Below are 18773 nucleotides of genomic sequence, written 5' to 3' on the forward strand. Positions count from 1 at the left end.
ATTCTTCTGTCTCTAAAGGCTAACCTTTAAAAACCATGGATGTGTTGTATTTGTAAATAAGGTGTGATATAAAAACATATTATGTAATTTCATTATATGCTAAGAGGAAAATATGTATCCTGTGGAGAAAAATCGATACTAAAAATCAAAGGAAGATCTTCAAAAGGCCTTGTGTAAAAGGTTTACTGGAGATATATTTCTTAGATTCCCTCGTGTTGAAAAGCAGATCCTGTACAAAGGATCATTATAGGAGAAAAAGGGTCTTCTATTTTTTTTAATGTGAAAACTCATATTTTGCTTTTGAAATCCCAATGAGCTGCTTCCTCAGGAGTTGAGGTTTTTAAAGTCTCTTTTCAGCCTGATTAAATACCGTTGCTTATAAGTAAGAGACCCTCATACAGGATGGGTCAGAAGTGCAGTAATTCACTTACTGACAGGAGTATGGGTGGGGAGAAAGAGGCCAGTGTTTCATTTCCATCCCAGAAGAGAAGGGCAGATATTATTTCACTGCCCAGGGAGAGTTGCCTAACACACAGCTGTCTCTGCATGAGACTTTGCCAGTGGGGATTGTGCAAACACATATCTACACATTCTCCTGCCATCCATCCACTCATGGGACTAGCATTTCTCACTGTGTGATACAGAGGTTGACTCAAGCCCTGGTTGAATTTGGTCCAAAATCTCCAAGGTATGATTCCAAGGGGCTGGGAACAGGAAGATAAATGTTTCTTGGGATGCATGGATAAAACATAGATTAATTAATCAACGGGCATTAATTCAGTTATTCCAATATAAATTGTTATCAATTGAAATTCTCTAAGACTTTATTTATGTTCATGTGACCTCCTGATACACATAGCTAAGGAAACACTCAGTAGTGTCTGTACACTCAGTACTATCTTCAGTAGTTTTCTGGAAAAATTTTCAGCTGGAAAACTATTCTGAAATTCTGCTCCAAAGGTTTGCAATGGGAGTGAAGTTTTTGTTTTTGTTTTTTATTTTTGCTGTCATTTCCGAGTGAGATACAAGTGTTGAAAAGATGAGTGTTCATCACTCCAGGATCTGTCCCTTCTGTGTTTGAGATCCCTCATAATATACTTCAATTCTTCTAGAAATAAATGAAGATACCTTTCTTCATTCTCCCAGATTAAGCAACAGGTGGTTATAGTGAAGATGCACAGTCATCATTTTCTTTTCATCTCTCCAGTGTTGTACCCAACCCTATCTTTACTTATGAAGAAGAGAAAAATTAGGAATACATTTTTTAAAAGTCAGCTATCACTGATGCATCCAGAGTTTATTCATTTATCTAGGATAACAGGACTCATTGTCAGCTGCATTTGGAAGGAGGCATGTACATACATACCTCGTCTGTCTTTAGGTAGACAGGAAATAAATATGACTGAAGCAAAAGTGGCACAGATCTAGCATAAGCCTTGATATTATTGGTGACCATGTGAAGTTTATAGTGTAGCCTATGTTAATACTATGTTAGTCATTGCTCTTGGAATTCAGACTCCATAGGTCAAAGCTGCAGGGGCTATTCTGAAAGTAATACTTCCTCCTTTATTGTATCAGCCCATGGCATCAGAGGCAGATGCTGGTGTTATAGCAGCAGAGGTTGAACCTTCCTGACAGTATTCTGTTACATTTTATTGTTGTGTGGCAGATGGCAGGCAGTAGAGGGGCAGTCTGACAGAATGGTGTCTGACTTAGCAATGTTTATGAAGCAAAGGTGTGTCACTGAATTCCTCTACACTGAAAAAATGGCACCCGCTGGCATTCACTGATGCTTGCTGAACATTTATGGAGGCCAAAAAGTGGATGTGAGCATAGTAGGTGGTGTGTGCATTTCAGTAGCTATGACAGTGACATGTTCCTCACAGCCATGCAGATTTACAAAAATATGGCATGCAAGTTCTTATTCATCAGTGGCAAAAATATATTAAAAATGGTGGTGACTCTGTTGAAAAGTAGTGCTTTGTAGCTGAGAATTTGCTTTATCAAATAGTACTATTATACTCTTTGTATCTGCTGTAATTTGCATGGAAATAAATACGAGGCATTACTTTCAGAGCGACCTATGCATGTTCAGATATTTTGTTTGCAGAAGAAACATAGCCAAAGTCAGTGAAACACATACAGGCTACAGAAGATTTACATTTGTTAGATACTGTTTAAAGACTTATCTTAGTTTTACAGATTGTATGGATCATTGTGAAGACAGTTGCATCCCTTCTATTTAAAACCTGGTGAGAGCAATATGAAGTGCTGCTGCTGCAGTTTACTCTGCTATTTTTAGATGTAAATGAGCACTGCAGCCCATGTCTTTAAAAACAAATTTTTACTTCACTATTAACAAATGAAACAAACTGATGTGGGATGTGTTATCAAGTTGCTGAAGGTTAGCCTTTCCTCATGTCATGCTTGTGAGTGACTGCGCTGTACTAATTAAAAACATTGCCATGGCTATTGCTATAGAAACATTTAAATTGGCATCATTGCTAACAAATCCGTGCTATTGATCCCAGCAGGGCTTATTGCACATTACACCTGGAGAATCTAAATAGAATATTTTACTTTCAAAAGGACTTTAAAAATATACTTTTTTTTTTCCTAGTTGCTATAATGCTCAGGAGAATCATGTCTTTTATATAGACATAATTCATTTATCTGGAACTGTTGCAGGGCTCTGATGTCAGAGTCCTTCCTGCAAAGTGAGACTGTAATGATTCCAGGTAGCCACCATGGATCCCTCAAAGTGTAAAAATCAAATCCACTCAGATGCTCTGATTGGCTGAGTGGGGAAAGAACAAAATTCTCCACAACTTAAGGCATTAAACTGTGTAGTATGGGAATAGCTCATCTTAAGGAAGTTTCCAATGTACCTAAAAAAAAAAAAAAAAAAAAAAAAAAAAAAAGATTTTTCAGTATTTAACAAGAATAATAAATTGACTCTATTATTGTGTAAATACTGGAAGCAGAAGTGAAGCAATAAGGATTGTGAATATAATGTAAACCAGTTACTGAGAGCAAAAATCATTAAAATTCTGCTCTCTGGTTTCAGACAAAACATCTTTTCTCCTCTTGGAAGAAATCTAATTGCTATAATGTCTAGCAGATCCAGAATCATCTAGACTAATAAATCTCTCTTTACAGCTAGAACATCCTACCATGGGAAAGAAGGGGCTTTATTTATTTATGTATTTGTTAGTCGTTTCAAAATCAGGCTTTCATCGTTCTTGATGAGTAGTAAGTCCTTCTGTTAATTAGCAAGGAAAACAGTAGAGGGCAGCACTACACAGAAAACCACATTAAATACGGGAACCGATATTACTCCGAGGAGTTTTCCCTTTTAAAAAGGCTGGTATTTGAAAGAAATAATTCTGTATAGTGTATCTAGACCACCTACACAATGCAAATTGTGGCCCCTTGGGCATCTACTCTTGCTTTTCCAGAGTGCTCCAGAAAACTTTTGTTTCAGCGTAACAATATGCCTTTTGAACCTTCCAAGTGTTCATCCTGACTTACCTGAAGAGCTGACTGTAAGACAAGACGCGTAAACCAACAGCAACTTTGCAGGATTTCTTTGAGTACAGTGAAAAGTGTAATGCATCTAATGCATATAATGCATTTGAATGAGTATGGCACACTGATTTTGGACAGAAAGGAATAAGGAGACTTTGAGAAAATTAAACGTTTCATTTTGAAATAGCAAAAATTAAACAATTGAGTTTTCCTATGTTACTTCCATTTGATATCACAAAATTGAACATACACTCACACATCTCCAAATGACTACCTGATAATACAAGGTACTCTGAAAATAATGCCTCTTATTTATTTCCATGAAAAGTACAACAGATACAAAGAGTGTAATAACAGCATTTCATATTGAAAATTCTCAGCCACTAAATGCTTTATTTTTCAACATAGTCACTGCCATATTCACCAGTGATGAGCAAGGGTCTGCATGGTTCAGAACTGTAAAAATCTGCGCCAGTGGAGGTGAGTCACTGTCTCTGCCATCACTGTTGAAACATGCCACCTACCACATCACTGTGTTCACATCCACAAACATAACTATTTAGCAAATGTTGATGAAGGGCAGTGGGTGCCATTTATTTCCACATGAAGGAGGTCTATGTAACATCTATGCTCCATATGTGCTTCCAGGTCAGATCCCCCTCTACTGCCATCTGTCACAAAGCAATAAAATGTAGTGGAAACATGGTGGGGAGGTTCAACCTCTACTGCCATACCACCAATATCCATCTCTGATGTTGTGACCCGACGTAATAAAGTAGAAGGCATTACTTTCAGAGTAGCCCTCATATATTGACAGTCACAATTTTTCCCCCAGTACTGTTTCTAAATAAATAAATAAATAAATAAATAAATAAATAACAATAAACCAATCTAAAATATTGGAGTGTTAGATTTTTCTATAGTTTTGAATAATGACTAATGAATTCAGAAGATAAATATATTTTACATGTATTTTAGGATTTTCTGCTTTTTAGGTTAACTATGCATTAATTTTTTGCCAAATATATATGTAGTTTTCAGAATTTTACTTCATTATTTTTTAATGTAGAAGAGCTAATAAACTCCAAGAAATTAGAGAAATTTATCAGTAATGAATTTAAGTACATAAAGCCAAAACATTTAGTTAAGTTTCAGCATATCATTCAGATCCAAAGCAAAAGCAATCAAATCCAAAGTTGGATCAGTATGTTTGCACGTTTTTTATTTCAGAATGTATATAATATGAATCCTTGAACTGCAATCTAGCAAATAAATAATATAACACAGCCCTGAAAGAGAAAGCACTGTTTTAAGACAAATCAAGCAACGTTTCCAAGGTTAAGACAGGAACCTTGAGTGTCATTTTACAAACGAGGAGATCTGCTCTTTGTATAGAGTATTTTCAAAAGTAGCTGCTGTTTCTTTTTACTGCTATTGTACAATACCTCAAGCATTATATTTGCAGAGTCTGCATAGGCCCTGAATGGTGATGTATTTGGTGGTCCAGATAACCATGTTTTATGTGCTACACTGATAGACAGTTATATTCAATGATAAAAAATACTTCTGTCTATGTTATACGGGGAATTAGAATAATTAAATTTAGACATTTAAAATCAGGATAAAAGATTGAACTTAATATTGTCCTTTTTTAATTATTATTTGTTGGTTTATTTTATCAATCTCTTTTGATCTCTATGGAATAAGCATGGAAGAAGGCAATCACATTATGTATCTAACATGAACTATTTCACAATGTCAAAAATTACTGACATTAAATTAGCCACAGGAGAGTTGCCTTTTGTCCTTGCACATTCAACAGGATCATACTGGACATTAAAAGATAGAAAATAAGATTTTGAGCGTACCTACAGAATTCAAAAAAACCACATCCACTAATGTGTGCCAAGATGTATGTACAGGATGCATATGCAGGATTTTATGTAAATTGAATTTACTTTGTGCTCTGATTCTTCAATTAAAACAAAGCAAAATAAAATAAAAGTTTTCCTGTATTATATCCATTATCTTCTGCATAAATTTGACACCTATTAAATTGATTTTTTTGTTGTTTGATTTTAAACATATTAGAGAGTGATAAATATACTATGCTCTCACTTCTTGCTCAGATAAAACTGTTTGAAGTTACTAAAATGCTAAGACTTTGATCTTTCTTTCAAACTGACAGTTAAGATCCTGAGACCACAAAAAATATCACAATTTTAAGGAGAACTCCACACAAGGGCACAACTTTATCTATGAACTCATTAAAGCATTTAGAATATTATTCATGGAATGTTTTTTCTTAAATAACTTTGGCTCTCAACTAATTGATAACTTTCATTTAAAAAAAAATCCTATTTCCATAAATTCCCATTGAAAAAGACATCTCCATCCTCCAAATAAAATAATTTTTAAAAAGTAAAGGTAGCTTCTGTTAAAGTAGAGTTTTGAGAGAAAGTAAGATGGGTATATACATTTTGGCAAATTTTAGAATTTCAGTATAATTTCTCATGCTTTCTTGTCACTATCACTGTCCATGAACTAGCTTCCTGATATTTTAGGTGCTGTACTGTTTAACTAGATTTTCTGTAATACACATCACAGCTCAGATAAGAATATCCAAAAACTAAAGCATGTTTTCCTAATAATCCAGGTTATAAAAGAGACTGAGACACTTGGAATCTCACTTGTATTGCCAAATTAAGACTGTTCCATTTCAAACAAGAACAAAAAAAACAAAACAATATGAAAAAAGTTTTTGGATAAACTGTGTTCTTCTACAAGAAGCTAAGCTTCTACAGAAAATATCAGTATCTATGTAAGAATCAATAATAACAATATTCTACGTAATGAAATTTCCCATTTGTTGAAAAAATAAACTGAAATTTATTTCAATTCAATTTCATATAATTCCCATACTGAAAAAATAAATACACAGCACATGCACGATTCTGACCCAAAAGTAGAATTTTGTAAATCTCAGCAGAATTCCGATAAAAAAACTTTCCTAACTCGCTCTTGCAAAGAAACTTGTTAAAGTCATCAATAATACTTTAAATTTCATTTTCTATCATGAGCTCCTTTATACAGAAACTGAAATGTATTCTCTGGATATTTGACAATAGGGAGTCTTCTTGTTTACAAAATAAGAGAATATTCAGACTTGCAGATAATAAAAGAAGATTCCATTGGACTGAGATGGAAGAGGTTAGACTACAAGTTTTCTTACTACATGATTTTTTTTATTGTTTAAACAAGAAACTGTTAGCTAAACTTTTCAGACCAAAGGCATTTTACTCAATTAATGTCTTAAATTACTGTCTATCTATACTGTGAGAATGTATAATGGAAGAGAATGAATGTAGCATCAAAGGACTTAAATTTAAACTTTAATTCCTGTATGTGATTGTCTCAAGAAAAGCTTCAAATACACAACTGTTCATACAATTCATACAGTTTTATGTAATTTGCATTGGTCGTTGTCTTGATCACTAGGCTATTGGTAGACTGCAGTGTACTCAAACACTTTTCTCCATTCCCTAGGTCCTATTTCCAAGAGGAATATAACATTTGAAAATTTTGTCTGGTGAATTATTGCAGAAGTGGAGTCTAATAGCATCTCTGTAAATGATGAGGCCTTATTCCTTCTTGACAGTTTTGCTTTGGAGCTCTGTGCTTCATGGTATTCATATGATGCCATCACAAAAAAGAACTAACAAGTATTCACACAGTGAAAGGATAACAAGACTGTCAGAGAATGATGGAAAAACACTGCATCGTACCAAGCGTGGATGGATGTGGAATCAATTTTTCTTGCTGGAAGAGTACACAGGTCCAGATACTCAATACGTGGGTAAGGTAAGTTCTACATGTAAGGGATTCTTTACAGGTGATGCATCTGACAACCCTGGAATTTCCCCTCCCTCTCTTTGCTTTTTATGATGCAGCATTTCCAGTTTTTCATATCAGGCAAAGAAAACACCTGTCATGTCATTTGAGTCTTTCTTGATTTCTCCAAGTTTTTCAGGGAATGGAGTAACTTTGTAAATAAAATAGGAAACTGTTCAGACCAGCATGGTACAGTTTCTTATTACATATGCCTATGCACACTTCATCACTTCATCATTTCCAGCTTTAAACTGTTAAACGTAAATATTAGATAAGGATATAGAAAAGCTGTGCTTTCATTCATCTACATTGTGGCACTTGCCAGCTTACCGGGATGTATGCTTCTTCAAGTGAAATGTAAAATCTTATTTATCAACAATAAAATTTCTTCCTCTGCACAATTGTAAGCACAGACAAGGTGTAAGAGAAGAGAAAAACAATATTTTTCATCATCTTTGTGACAAACTGAGATCTTTACTTAATGGTTTGAAAGAATTCAGCACTTCTGAATTCCAGCTCTCCAAAGTTCTATCTTTCCTGATATCACACAACTCAAGGGTTTCCATATTTCCAGTCCACCATCTACAGATCTGCCTTGTGTTCTGGTGTAATTGTGCAGTCTTGATATTAATTTAGAGTAACCACCCAGAATGACTCTCAAACCAAGGAAATGTTTATCGTAAAATAGTCATAAATTTTAATTCCAACTTCTGTCATTCATTCACAGTGCTCTCACTAGCAAGGGTTGTCCTGTAGCTGTTATTTTCTGGTGCCTTACTACCATGTGGATTGAGACATTTTTAATTAAAAGACTGCAAATTGTTTTTGAACATTTGTTAACACCTCTAATCATGTGAGGTATGATCATCTGGAAAGCAAGCTCTATTATGAGAGAAATGTCAGAGAAACCAACTATAATTATAACTATGAACTTGATTCTAACCCATTTATACTAAGATTATACTCACACGATTCTGTTGTAGTAAGTAGAAATAAGATAATTCCAAATAATCCTATTGCTAGATTTATTTATCAGTGTAAAAAATAGGTAGATGTGGTATAAGTCAACCTTTATTGAAATGACCTTCAATAAAGGTAAACTAATTGCATAATTTCTAAAATAAAAAATTGGTTGGAAGCTTACAAAGAAAACATATAATAAAGTGCACAGATCTCCATAGAAGCTCTACCTCAACTTAAAGAAATATTTTCTGTTAGAACATAAAGTTTGTATAGAGACAAGTAAGTAGCAAATACAGGAATTTATTTTTCTGGACATAGTACTATAGATGAATGGACTTCAGACCATCTATGCATTCTAAATCTCAAATAAATTAAGCATACCTAGAGACTGATATCAATATGTTTGCTTCACACAAAGAAAATTACTCAGTAATGAGTCTACATGGTATATTGTATCAGGTGTTAATTTACTCTGCAATCATTCCAAACTAATTAAAAACCATTGGACCCTATTGACAAAGCTGAGTTCAAGAAAGAAAACAGATGCCCATGCAGCAGTATAAGTACCTGAGATTATATATTTATTACAACTCAGAGAGTGTGTTGAGATTTTTTACATTTCACCACAAAATCTTGTACAGAGGCCCTGAGGGAGGAGCAGCGTTAGTGATTTTCTAACATAAATCACCACAAACACTATCCAGTGTTCCAAAGAGATGGGCGTTGGATTGGAGTGATGTAATCCATATGGTTGCGTTAACTTTAGTACAGTTCATGACATGACAAAATGACTGTGACTGTTCTCAGTAGCATAAAAACACAGCCCTTATATTTGAGTTAGACCAAAATTTCCCTACTACATGTGGCATACACAGCATGCCTAAAGAGAGGCATGCTCCTAAAGAGAGCTGCTAGAATTAGCAACTAAGAAATTTGCTGTTTATAGAAAGCAAAATTTTTGAAGATTATCTCCAAAAAAGACTTAAATGTTAGGTTTAGTATTCTTCTGCTCGAAGTGATGGCAAATAGCAAAAAAAAAGTGTGAAGAGAAAGCACTTTTATTCCCACCCTTGGGGACTATCTGGTAGTAAGAATTCTTATCCAGTCCCTCTTTAATATGGATATACACAGGCAGATAGATTACAAGGGCAGAATAATAAATGCTGCACTAGAAATAAAATAAAATGAATTAAGAAAAATTATCAGAAAATGAACATCTAAGGGATTATAGGTATAGTAGTAATAAATTAGTTTTCCCTTCACATTTTAATTTTAAAATAATTTTACTTCATTATGTTACTGCATGCATTTTGTTAGTGAGGTTATTTCACTGACGCTTCATTTTGTTGTGTGTTCTGTTATTGGCAGTGGAGCAAAATAACACATTTCTCAGAGTGGCATATTATTATACACTTTACTAAACATCATCGACCCATGGAGAGGAGATGGAGAGTAATTCTGTGACAGCCAATACCTCTCCATCCCATCAGTCAGTCCTCCAGCCCTGTTTAGACCAGTACCAGGGAGAAACATAAGGAACAGAACACTCCCTCCAACCACTTGACTATCTAAATCCTTCTGACAGTCTGGGCTCAATGTGGATACTTCTACCTACTAAAGTTAAGTTACTGCTAGATAGCTTTTGGACAGAAGCAGTGGTAATGGTGACATGTGACATTAAATAGACACCAGTAAGTGCGTCCAATGCATTTAGTGAAATAGAAAATATTGCTTTGTGAGTAAAAGATATTAGCATTTAACAGGTGCCAAAAGACTTGATGCCTAGAATAACTTTAGTAAGGAAATTACTTAAAGGACAGAGGTGAATCATTGACCGTCTTTAGGCAGCAGCATGCATGTAAAACAATTACCCTGTGAATATTGTAGAAAGAGGAGTAAGAAGAACCTATTGTATATCTGTCACGCATCTTTCTTCCCTTTTCCTTCTTCAAACAATCTATTTGTATCAAACTGTTGGATGCTTCTCTATGTAAAAGATGAGAGATTAGGAAGACTTGAAATTTCATACATCCTTTTATTCATACCTGAAACAATTCAAGAACTGTCTATGACATATTTTAATTCATCTTCATTTTAAATTAATTTAAGGAAGCATCTAGAGAAAACAGTGGTTACTACATGTACAAAAAACACAGAGGAGGATAAATTTTGCCATGGAGAATTTGTGAATGGAATGTTTGGTCAGATAGAAAGGTAGCATAACCAATATCACAGTCCTGATTAAAAACAAAATCCCCATTTTTTTAAATTAAAACATAAAAACTTTAATGCTATTTCAAGATACCTGTTGCTTAGTATGAATGTTGAACAACTTAGTGAAAACATCAGCATGAGAAGTTTTTCATGGGCTACAGTGAGGGAAATGGTACAGCTCATACTACCTACCAAGAATTCAGAAAAAGAAAAAAAAAAAAAAGGGCTACAATATAATACACAAAGTTTAATGTTTGAGGGGTTTTTATTTTTAAACAAAAAAGGAAATCTGTCAATATTTTATGAAATTTAAAGGGGCTGAGGAAACAAAAAAGAAACTGTAATGTGGTATTCTTTCATTTCACATTGGGAAAGATCATGGATTCGATTTTTCAGCTGCTACTATATTTAATGAGGTAGAAAACCCCAGCTGAAGCCCCAGAAAGGACCTAAGAAATAGAATCTAAAACACTGACTTTCTGTGAGATAAAAGTCTATCAAAATTTACTCACTGTCTCAACAAATATATTAAGGAAAAAACTTAAGAAAATGGACATGCAATTTAAGAATATTAAAACGTTGATGCGATCATGTCCATTAATTAAAGGAAAAGCCAATAAAATGCACTGGAGTCTCAAAACAGATAGCCCTTCAGGGATACTTAGATTTACTTTCCAAAGCTAATACTGAATTTATTAGCCCCTATTTCTAAATAACTTAACTGACACCCAGTAAAAATGCTTCAGTTGTGCAAAATGTCAGATTTTCCACATCTTTAACTGTTGTCATTATGAAATATCCCTAGGAGGGAAGAAACAGACCTAGTCAAAATCAACAATTTTGGAAAACACAATTCTTTATGGTTTGCAAAAATATATGTACAAGATTTCAAGAAATGAATTTCTTTTTCCTTTTATTAAACTGCTCAATTCTGTTTTCATATGAAAGCTAGCCTTTTTCTGCATAGAATAGGCAGTCAACTAATCAAAGGTAGTTGAAGGATAGATAATTTGTGAAGTTTCATGCAAACTATGTGAGAGCAATGTTAAACTATACAATACCAAACATTTAAAATGCGTATCTATCCCAAAAATTAAAAGAAAGGGAACAATAACATTTTTTACACCACCTGTAAGAAACAGAACTTTTATTTTTCATATTAAAGGGGGAAATACAAATAGAAAAGAATTAACATTGCTCGAAATTAACTATTCCATGAGTAACTCCCATTTAATAGCTTTTATAAAAATAAACAAACTGAGCTTTACATGTCATAAGAGCCATTTAAATTGGATGCAAACTGATGAAAAATCTCTATTCTACCAGTTAACAAATGAGTTTGATTCATGACATTTTCCTACATATCTTATTAAAAATTATAAAGATAATTATACAGAGGATGTTTCTTTTGGTGAGCTGGTTGCAGTATCTATTTCAATGCAATCATTTATTAATTGCAGTCTGCACTTTACTAGTATTCAGACACTTACAAGTGGGATTCCTACTACTGTTGTCTGATTTACAGGAAAAGAGAGAGCAAATCAAAAGAACTTCATATAAAATACAGGACGTCTTGCTACACTACCACATTCATCAGACTTAAAAATACAGTTTCATTCAATTACCTCATTATATATATTTTTTTGTTTTGTTTTGTTTCTTTTCCTTATTTAATGTAATTGAAGAGAAAGAAAATTGAATGAATGTAGTCCTTACTCCATCATTATTATCTCAGTTCATCCACTGTTGTTCATGTCCTCTCAACAATGTTGTGATGAACTTGGCAATACTTAGCTTCTGCCTTGGGAAGTTTGGGAAAAAAGATCTTGTGATCAGAAAAGGTGACTCATTGAGCTGGCTCTTGATTTATTGCATAAATATTTTTTATCTATATATTGAATTTTCTCTTGATGTTGCCTTTAGAATATAAAAAATTGTTTTTTTTTATTTGTCTTTAATCGACATATGCAATAAATCCATAAAGATTTACTCAAAGCATTTGTTATTTTCCTTCAACATAATCAGTTTGATAAGTCACCTATTCTTACATGAGAAAACATATAGAAACACTGTAAGTCTTCCAAACGTGTTCTTCAGTTCATTATAGATGCATCCTAACATTCTCTTTACAAAAGTTGTTGCATTCAGTCCAGCACCTAAATGCTGTTAAAAACAGCATGTTACTTTACTATCCTTTAACTAAACAGTATGATATGTTTAAAGGAAAAAAAATCATATGTTACTGACTTATAACCATTCAGAAGGATAATTCACATGAGGAAAGAATTCAGTGTGAACATTCTTAAAATGCTACATCTAGCATGGGCTGCAAAACCGTAAGAGTCCCAAACTCTCTGGCCACATTCTTTTAGATATTCTATGCACAGAGTGCAATATTGAATATCAAAATGATTTTTTTTTTAATCATCATTATGATGCAGGTCATCTTCTGTTTCTCTAAAGGAATATGTAAGCTGAAGTCAAGCTTGTTCACTAAAAAAACTCTTTTGATAGTTGTTTAATTTGTTCAGTTTCTATACCTTATGTTGTCCTGTGCTACATACTCATATCCTCATGTGAGTCTTGTTCACTCAGAGAAACATTCGCACTCTTTTAATTAGGTCAAGGAGAAACATTTGTAACAGTGGTTGATCCACTCAGTTGTTCATAGCTGTTTGCTTAAGACAAATGGCACTCTATGGCTTGGTCACCTTTGTGTTGGCATGAAGCGACTTTCTTTGCAACACAGACAATTAAAAAACTCAAAGTCAAAGTTATTATTTAAAACAGAGATTTAAAGAAGATTTTATAAAAAGCTTTTGTTTGGATTGAGAGTGATAAGCTAACAAAAATGAAAGCTGGAAGAAAAAAAAAAACAACAAAAAGAAGACTGTAAAGCCATGTGGACATGTAGGATGGAAATTCCTCCTGTCTCTGGTAGTAACTTTCAGTTGCCCTATGAAACAACATTTTCATTTCAATAAAAAAATAAATTTTCTGAGCTTGAAAGCCTCTTGGTCTTTGCAAGATCCTTATGTTAAAAGACCTATGCAGGTGTGCCTCAGAGCTCCAGCTGGCTTGGGACCTACCAAGATAGACCTAGCTTCTTATTATAACTTCACAGGCTGGCATTTCCCAGACTTCTGGTGAGAAATTTAGACTAGCAGTAATCTGCAGACCTATCATTACCTGTTATAAGGCAATCATTTACTCTGCAGAAAAGGTGGGAGGGTGAAGAAAATGATTTTATCAAGACACTTTTCATGATTCTGCATATTTATTCCATGGATTACTTTACAGGAGCAATTCTGAAAGGGGGAAGTGTTTTGACTATGTTGTGATTTACTGATATCTGCCAGTCTAGTAATAAAAAGAGAGAAAACCCCATCAGAGCAAATCAATATGTGACTACTTCACAAGGCCAATTTGACTGTGTCAGACAGTAGTATTGTGAAAAACCTTTCTGTTGGAGAAAGGTCTATGTATAGTCAATTTGAAGATCAATAGAGAATATCAGAATACAGTTATCCAAAGTTACAGAAGCAAATGACAACAGTTAGAAAATTGAATAACCACTGCAAAGGTGAACAATTAGCAATTAGCACATTCACATGTTTGAGGAGAAAATCAAGGCAGAAATGATAGCACATGTCAAGGTTGAAAAATATTTGAGAAAGGAGCATTTTTAATCCTTCATTCTGAATATTAGCAGATTGTGAAGTTCTATCTTAAAATCTCCACATCTTAAAGTCTCCACATACTCAATATGATAATGGTCAATATTTTATTTCAGATAAAGTCATAGTATAATTAGCAAGAACGTCAAATTTACTTGATGTTCTATGTGCTTATCCAAAGTACTAAGTAAATACTAAGACAAAAATGTAATTCAACAAAGGATGAGATATTTTTACAGTTAGCATTGAAGACTCTATTTCCCCCCCAATTTTTTTTTCCTTCTCTTTTCCCTTCAAATTAATACAAAATTCACTCCAATAGTTTGTTTTTTCTGTGCTTTAAGCAGATGCAAGCGCTTTGACTACTCATGCTGTTAAACTAATATTAACTCATTTTTTTTGCACATCCTGATGGGTTTTGATGGATTTCTTTTTCATTAATATTAGCTCTGAGACTCTAAAGAGCAAAAGAAAAGAAACCAATAAAACCCACCCACCCACCCAATGAACAACAAAAAAATCATTAGACCTCACTCTTATTTAACTCTTGCATTATCTACTATTTCCATATTCATCTAATTTCATCTGTTACAGCTTGCAGATTCAGCAATTAAACATACCCTTGCTGAAGTGGCACTGTTGATCTGCAGGGCTTCATGCTTGTTTTCAGCCTTATGCTTTGGCTTCTCTATGTGCTGTTCATCCTTTGTGCAGTTTTCATTAGAAGCCCCAGGCAGCTTTACCCTTGCTCTCCACTAAGCAATAGTGCTCATGCTTAATCAAACAGGTAAAATCAGCCTGTGGGTTAGGTTGAACCTGAAAGCCTCTTTCAGGCTCTTATGAAACGGTATTGTACTTTGCAGATTTTCTTGTGCCAGGAAAATAATGAAGTTATTCTGGTAAATGTTCCAGCTACCATCCTGACTTTGCCATTGTGACCTTCCAAAGACAATAATCTGAAATGACATTTAAATAAACTGTAGAAGTACATAATGCTAATTTCAGTAAGTATTGGATCAATGACAAAAAAAGGAATAGCAAAAAAAACCTCTTTTTATCTTTTCATAAATATTTATTTCCAAACTACTTGGAAATAAATCTTTTTCTTTCCCAGCATACTCTTCCTTTAGCAATAGCTTCAGGTAAGAAGCTACATTATCACAATATATTCAAGACTTGGTGCTTATTATTGGCCCTTCTTGATTTCAGACCTTATACTGATATATCCACCTTTGAGATTTTACAAAGACACTGTGCCTTAGCGCTTTGGTGGGCATGGGGAACGGCACTCAGACTGAAGAGCACAAAAGAGGGATGATACCTCTACAGTGTACTTTCACTGAGTGTCCTTTGATGAGTGTGAAAGTTTACAATTCCAGTGCAACTTGAAGAGTAAACAGTATAATAAGTATAATATCTTAAACTAATTTATCCCCTTTTTGTGTTGTTTGGTTACCTTTGCTAAGAAATAAACATTAACAAAGGATTATTAAAATCAAGAAAGGATCTTATCTACCTTCCACAACTGTTCGTTTTAAAATTTAAATTCAGATTCAAATTTAAGGATTTTAAAGAGTCACAATTGAACAGTCATATTCTAGAATAAGTATTGAGGCTTGAACTTCTTGAGAGATGCATCCAGCATCCTAACCACAAAATATTTAGCTTGTCAACTGCAGATCACAATTTCTGGGGGGAAGAAAAAAAATAAATTAATTAATATATATATATATATATAAAACTGTGGTTTGAAACTTTTTCTTAGATAACTGACTGAGAATCAATAAGTATGGAACTCAGAATCATCACTCTTTCAGGTCTGATGTGCATTCACATAAGAATAAATCTTTTTAATGACATTAATAGCTTCAAATATTTTGAATATTTTTGGAAAAAATAGATCTTTGAACAGCTTAGAAAAAATGCATGTTCTTGGGTTTGCTTCCTTTGAATTAGTTGACCTATAGTCTGGTCCTGTTTTTTTGGTACTGCAAATATGGAAGGCTGTTTAGTGATTTTAGACCAAAAAAAGACTCTTTGATCACACAGACTCACATCTCATTGTCTTATTCTATTTCTCTTGCATAATGCAAGAAAATACACAAACTGCCCCCTTCCTGCTTCACCCTCATACACACACTCATGTACACACTTGTGATTAAATTTATTAAAGAAATTCCTGTTATTGACACTATCTTCAGATCATTGTGGATGATCCACATCTGGAAAGAACAGAACTTAATCAGTGTAACTCTTGTGCAGTTAGGACAAAGGATAACTAGACAAGTTCAAGGACATTAGATTCATAGAACAAAATGAGAATGAAAAAGGCAGCTCATAGTTGCATGCTCACATCCCTCTCCCCCATGTTTCTCCAAATTTATCCATTTCAAAATTTAATATTGTTTCAATGGACAGAGATTTTATTTCAGCCTATCTCTATGCTCATCTTTTGGAATTTTGAGCCCTCAAACTGCAAGATATCACACATGCTGAAAGATTTTACCCAGAAGTTTCTGGACAGAAAAAAAATCTATGAAAAATATATGTACTGTCTTGTTATGAAGTCTTTAAAATAATGATGGATTTACCAACTGCTCCAGGGATTAATTAAAGTGACAGTGTTTGATATTGAGTTGTGATGTGATAATTTCTGATCTGTGGACATAAGTGATGACTACAATCATTTACAGTAACCTATATATCATATTCTGGAACAGAAAAATTATAGTCTTTGACAAACTGCAGCAAAAGTTTGATTTTTTTTAATCAGGCTGAGAACCTGCATCTCAGCAGTTGATTTGGATAATCAAGAAATTAGAATGGACAAGAAAATTCTATATGCTCTGAAATCCAATTCCTTGTACAAAAGTAAGAATGCAACCATCTTTCCAGATTTGACTAGGGCACAAGAGATATAGAAGGTATGCAAGGGGAGGAGACACTTGAGAAAGTAGTTGTATTCCAGTACTCCAACTCCTATGCATGAGGAGGAGATGTGGGTATTAGGGAAAAAGAATTTTCCCTAATTGTTTTTGTATCAGCAGCACCAAAATACTGCTAAGAATTCTTCTTAGCACTTCCTAACTGAAAACTAGATTTACCTCTAACCATTAAGCCAAAATCAGCACCTGCAGCTGTTGTCAGTGGTGTTTTTCACAGTATCATTCTCTAGAGAATTTGTAACAATAGAGAACTGAACATAAGAACCAGATGCTGGAAAATAGAAGATAAGAAAAGTAAATGTCATTTGCCTTGTTTAATATACAGTCACTTAGGTTACCATCACACACAAAGTCAGGTTGTTTAATTAAGAAGTTTGCGCTGATGTCACAGATTCATGTCAGGTAAATACATTGCCATTTAGAACATACATAAAACTTTTGATTAAACATACATGAATAGAAAATTAAGGCATTGCAGATGCTGCTACTGCAATTTACACTAAAGAACCACTGAAGTTATTAAGATGTCATTAGAGTTTTTAATTAGTTGAAATGTTAATGAAGGAAGAGCTCCTGTTGCTTCTATATTCCAGCTGCTGTAAATCTGAAATCATGTAATGAGGGTACTGGTTAATATCCTACTTGTCACTAGCACTCAGCATATTTTATGTGAGATTTTGGGATTGAATGCGGTGCTACAAACTCTTACTTCAAGTTCACTTCTTGCATTTTTTATGTGAATTTCATTTATTTTATTTTCAATACTCATCCATCCACCTCTTCAACTACTCTCTTCTTTCTCACCTGGATATGAATGACTCTTCTGACTTCTAGTAATATATCTAAATAAAAATCTGATGCAAATAGGCACAAGGTTTTGTGAAAGTAATGTATACTGGATTTTCCTCTTTCTTCCCTCAGCCCAGAAATCTTGGCTACAGATTGTTATTACTAGATATCTGAGGAGCTTTAGAAACATTCTTTTCTGCCTCTTGTTAAAAAAGGATTACTGCATTGCTTCACACTTTGGACACACCTGAAAAAATTTTCTGCCCTTCCCATTACTTATGCTTCCCATTTCAGAAGGTGTAAGAATATTTGAAAGAATCATGCTAAATCTTAGAACATTTAGAACACTTTGCCACTTGAACATGTATACCATGTGCAGACTACTGAGGTTTCCCTATATATTTTACAGAATCAGTCTGGATATGTTACAGCCAAAACTTACTATTTCCTAACTGTCAAACTATTAATATAATGCTGTGTTACGTAAATATTATGGAAAAGCTTTTCAGTCTAAATTATACATTACTTAAGAATTTTGCCTTATGCCATAATTGAAAGCTAAACTCAAGGAATAGACTCTCTAGGAAAGACAAAGTTGTGACTGGCATATGGGAATAACTTTAACTGTACTGCAAACTAAGAGGCTGAGAATAGTGTTTGGAGGGAATTTTTTTTCCATCTGAGGCATAAATTGCACATGAAATACAAAATGAACAGAAAAATGTTTGGACGGCTGCAGATGGTTCAACAAATCCTTAAACAGAAA

General features: G+C 33.9%; 1 protein-coding gene across 2 annotated transcripts in view; it reads left to right on the top strand.

Moving 5' to 3' along the window:
- Positions 1 to 7161: 7161 nt before the first annotated feature.
- The window catches only part of CDH9 (cadherin 9), a 61143-nt gene continuing 49531 nt past the window's right edge, over positions 7162 to 18773 (top strand). The window contains exon 1 of one of the 2 annotated variants that reach the window (XM_042869321.1): positions 7162 to 7389. In XM_042869321.1, the coding sequence (XP_042725255.1) occupies positions 7162 to 7389 (228 nt within the window). The remainder of the gene's footprint in view (positions 7390 to 18773) is intronic. The other variant, XM_042869322.1, reaches the window with a different exon arrangement.

The sequence above is a fragment of the Lagopus leucura genome, unplaced genomic scaffold, assembly GCF_019238085.1.
Source record: "Lagopus leucura isolate 7727_CA_CO unplaced genomic scaffold, USGS_WTPT01 Super-Scaffold_100002, whole genome shotgun sequence".
NCBI classification, from domain to species: domain Eukaryota; kingdom Metazoa; phylum Chordata; class Aves; order Galliformes; family Phasianidae; genus Lagopus; species Lagopus leucura.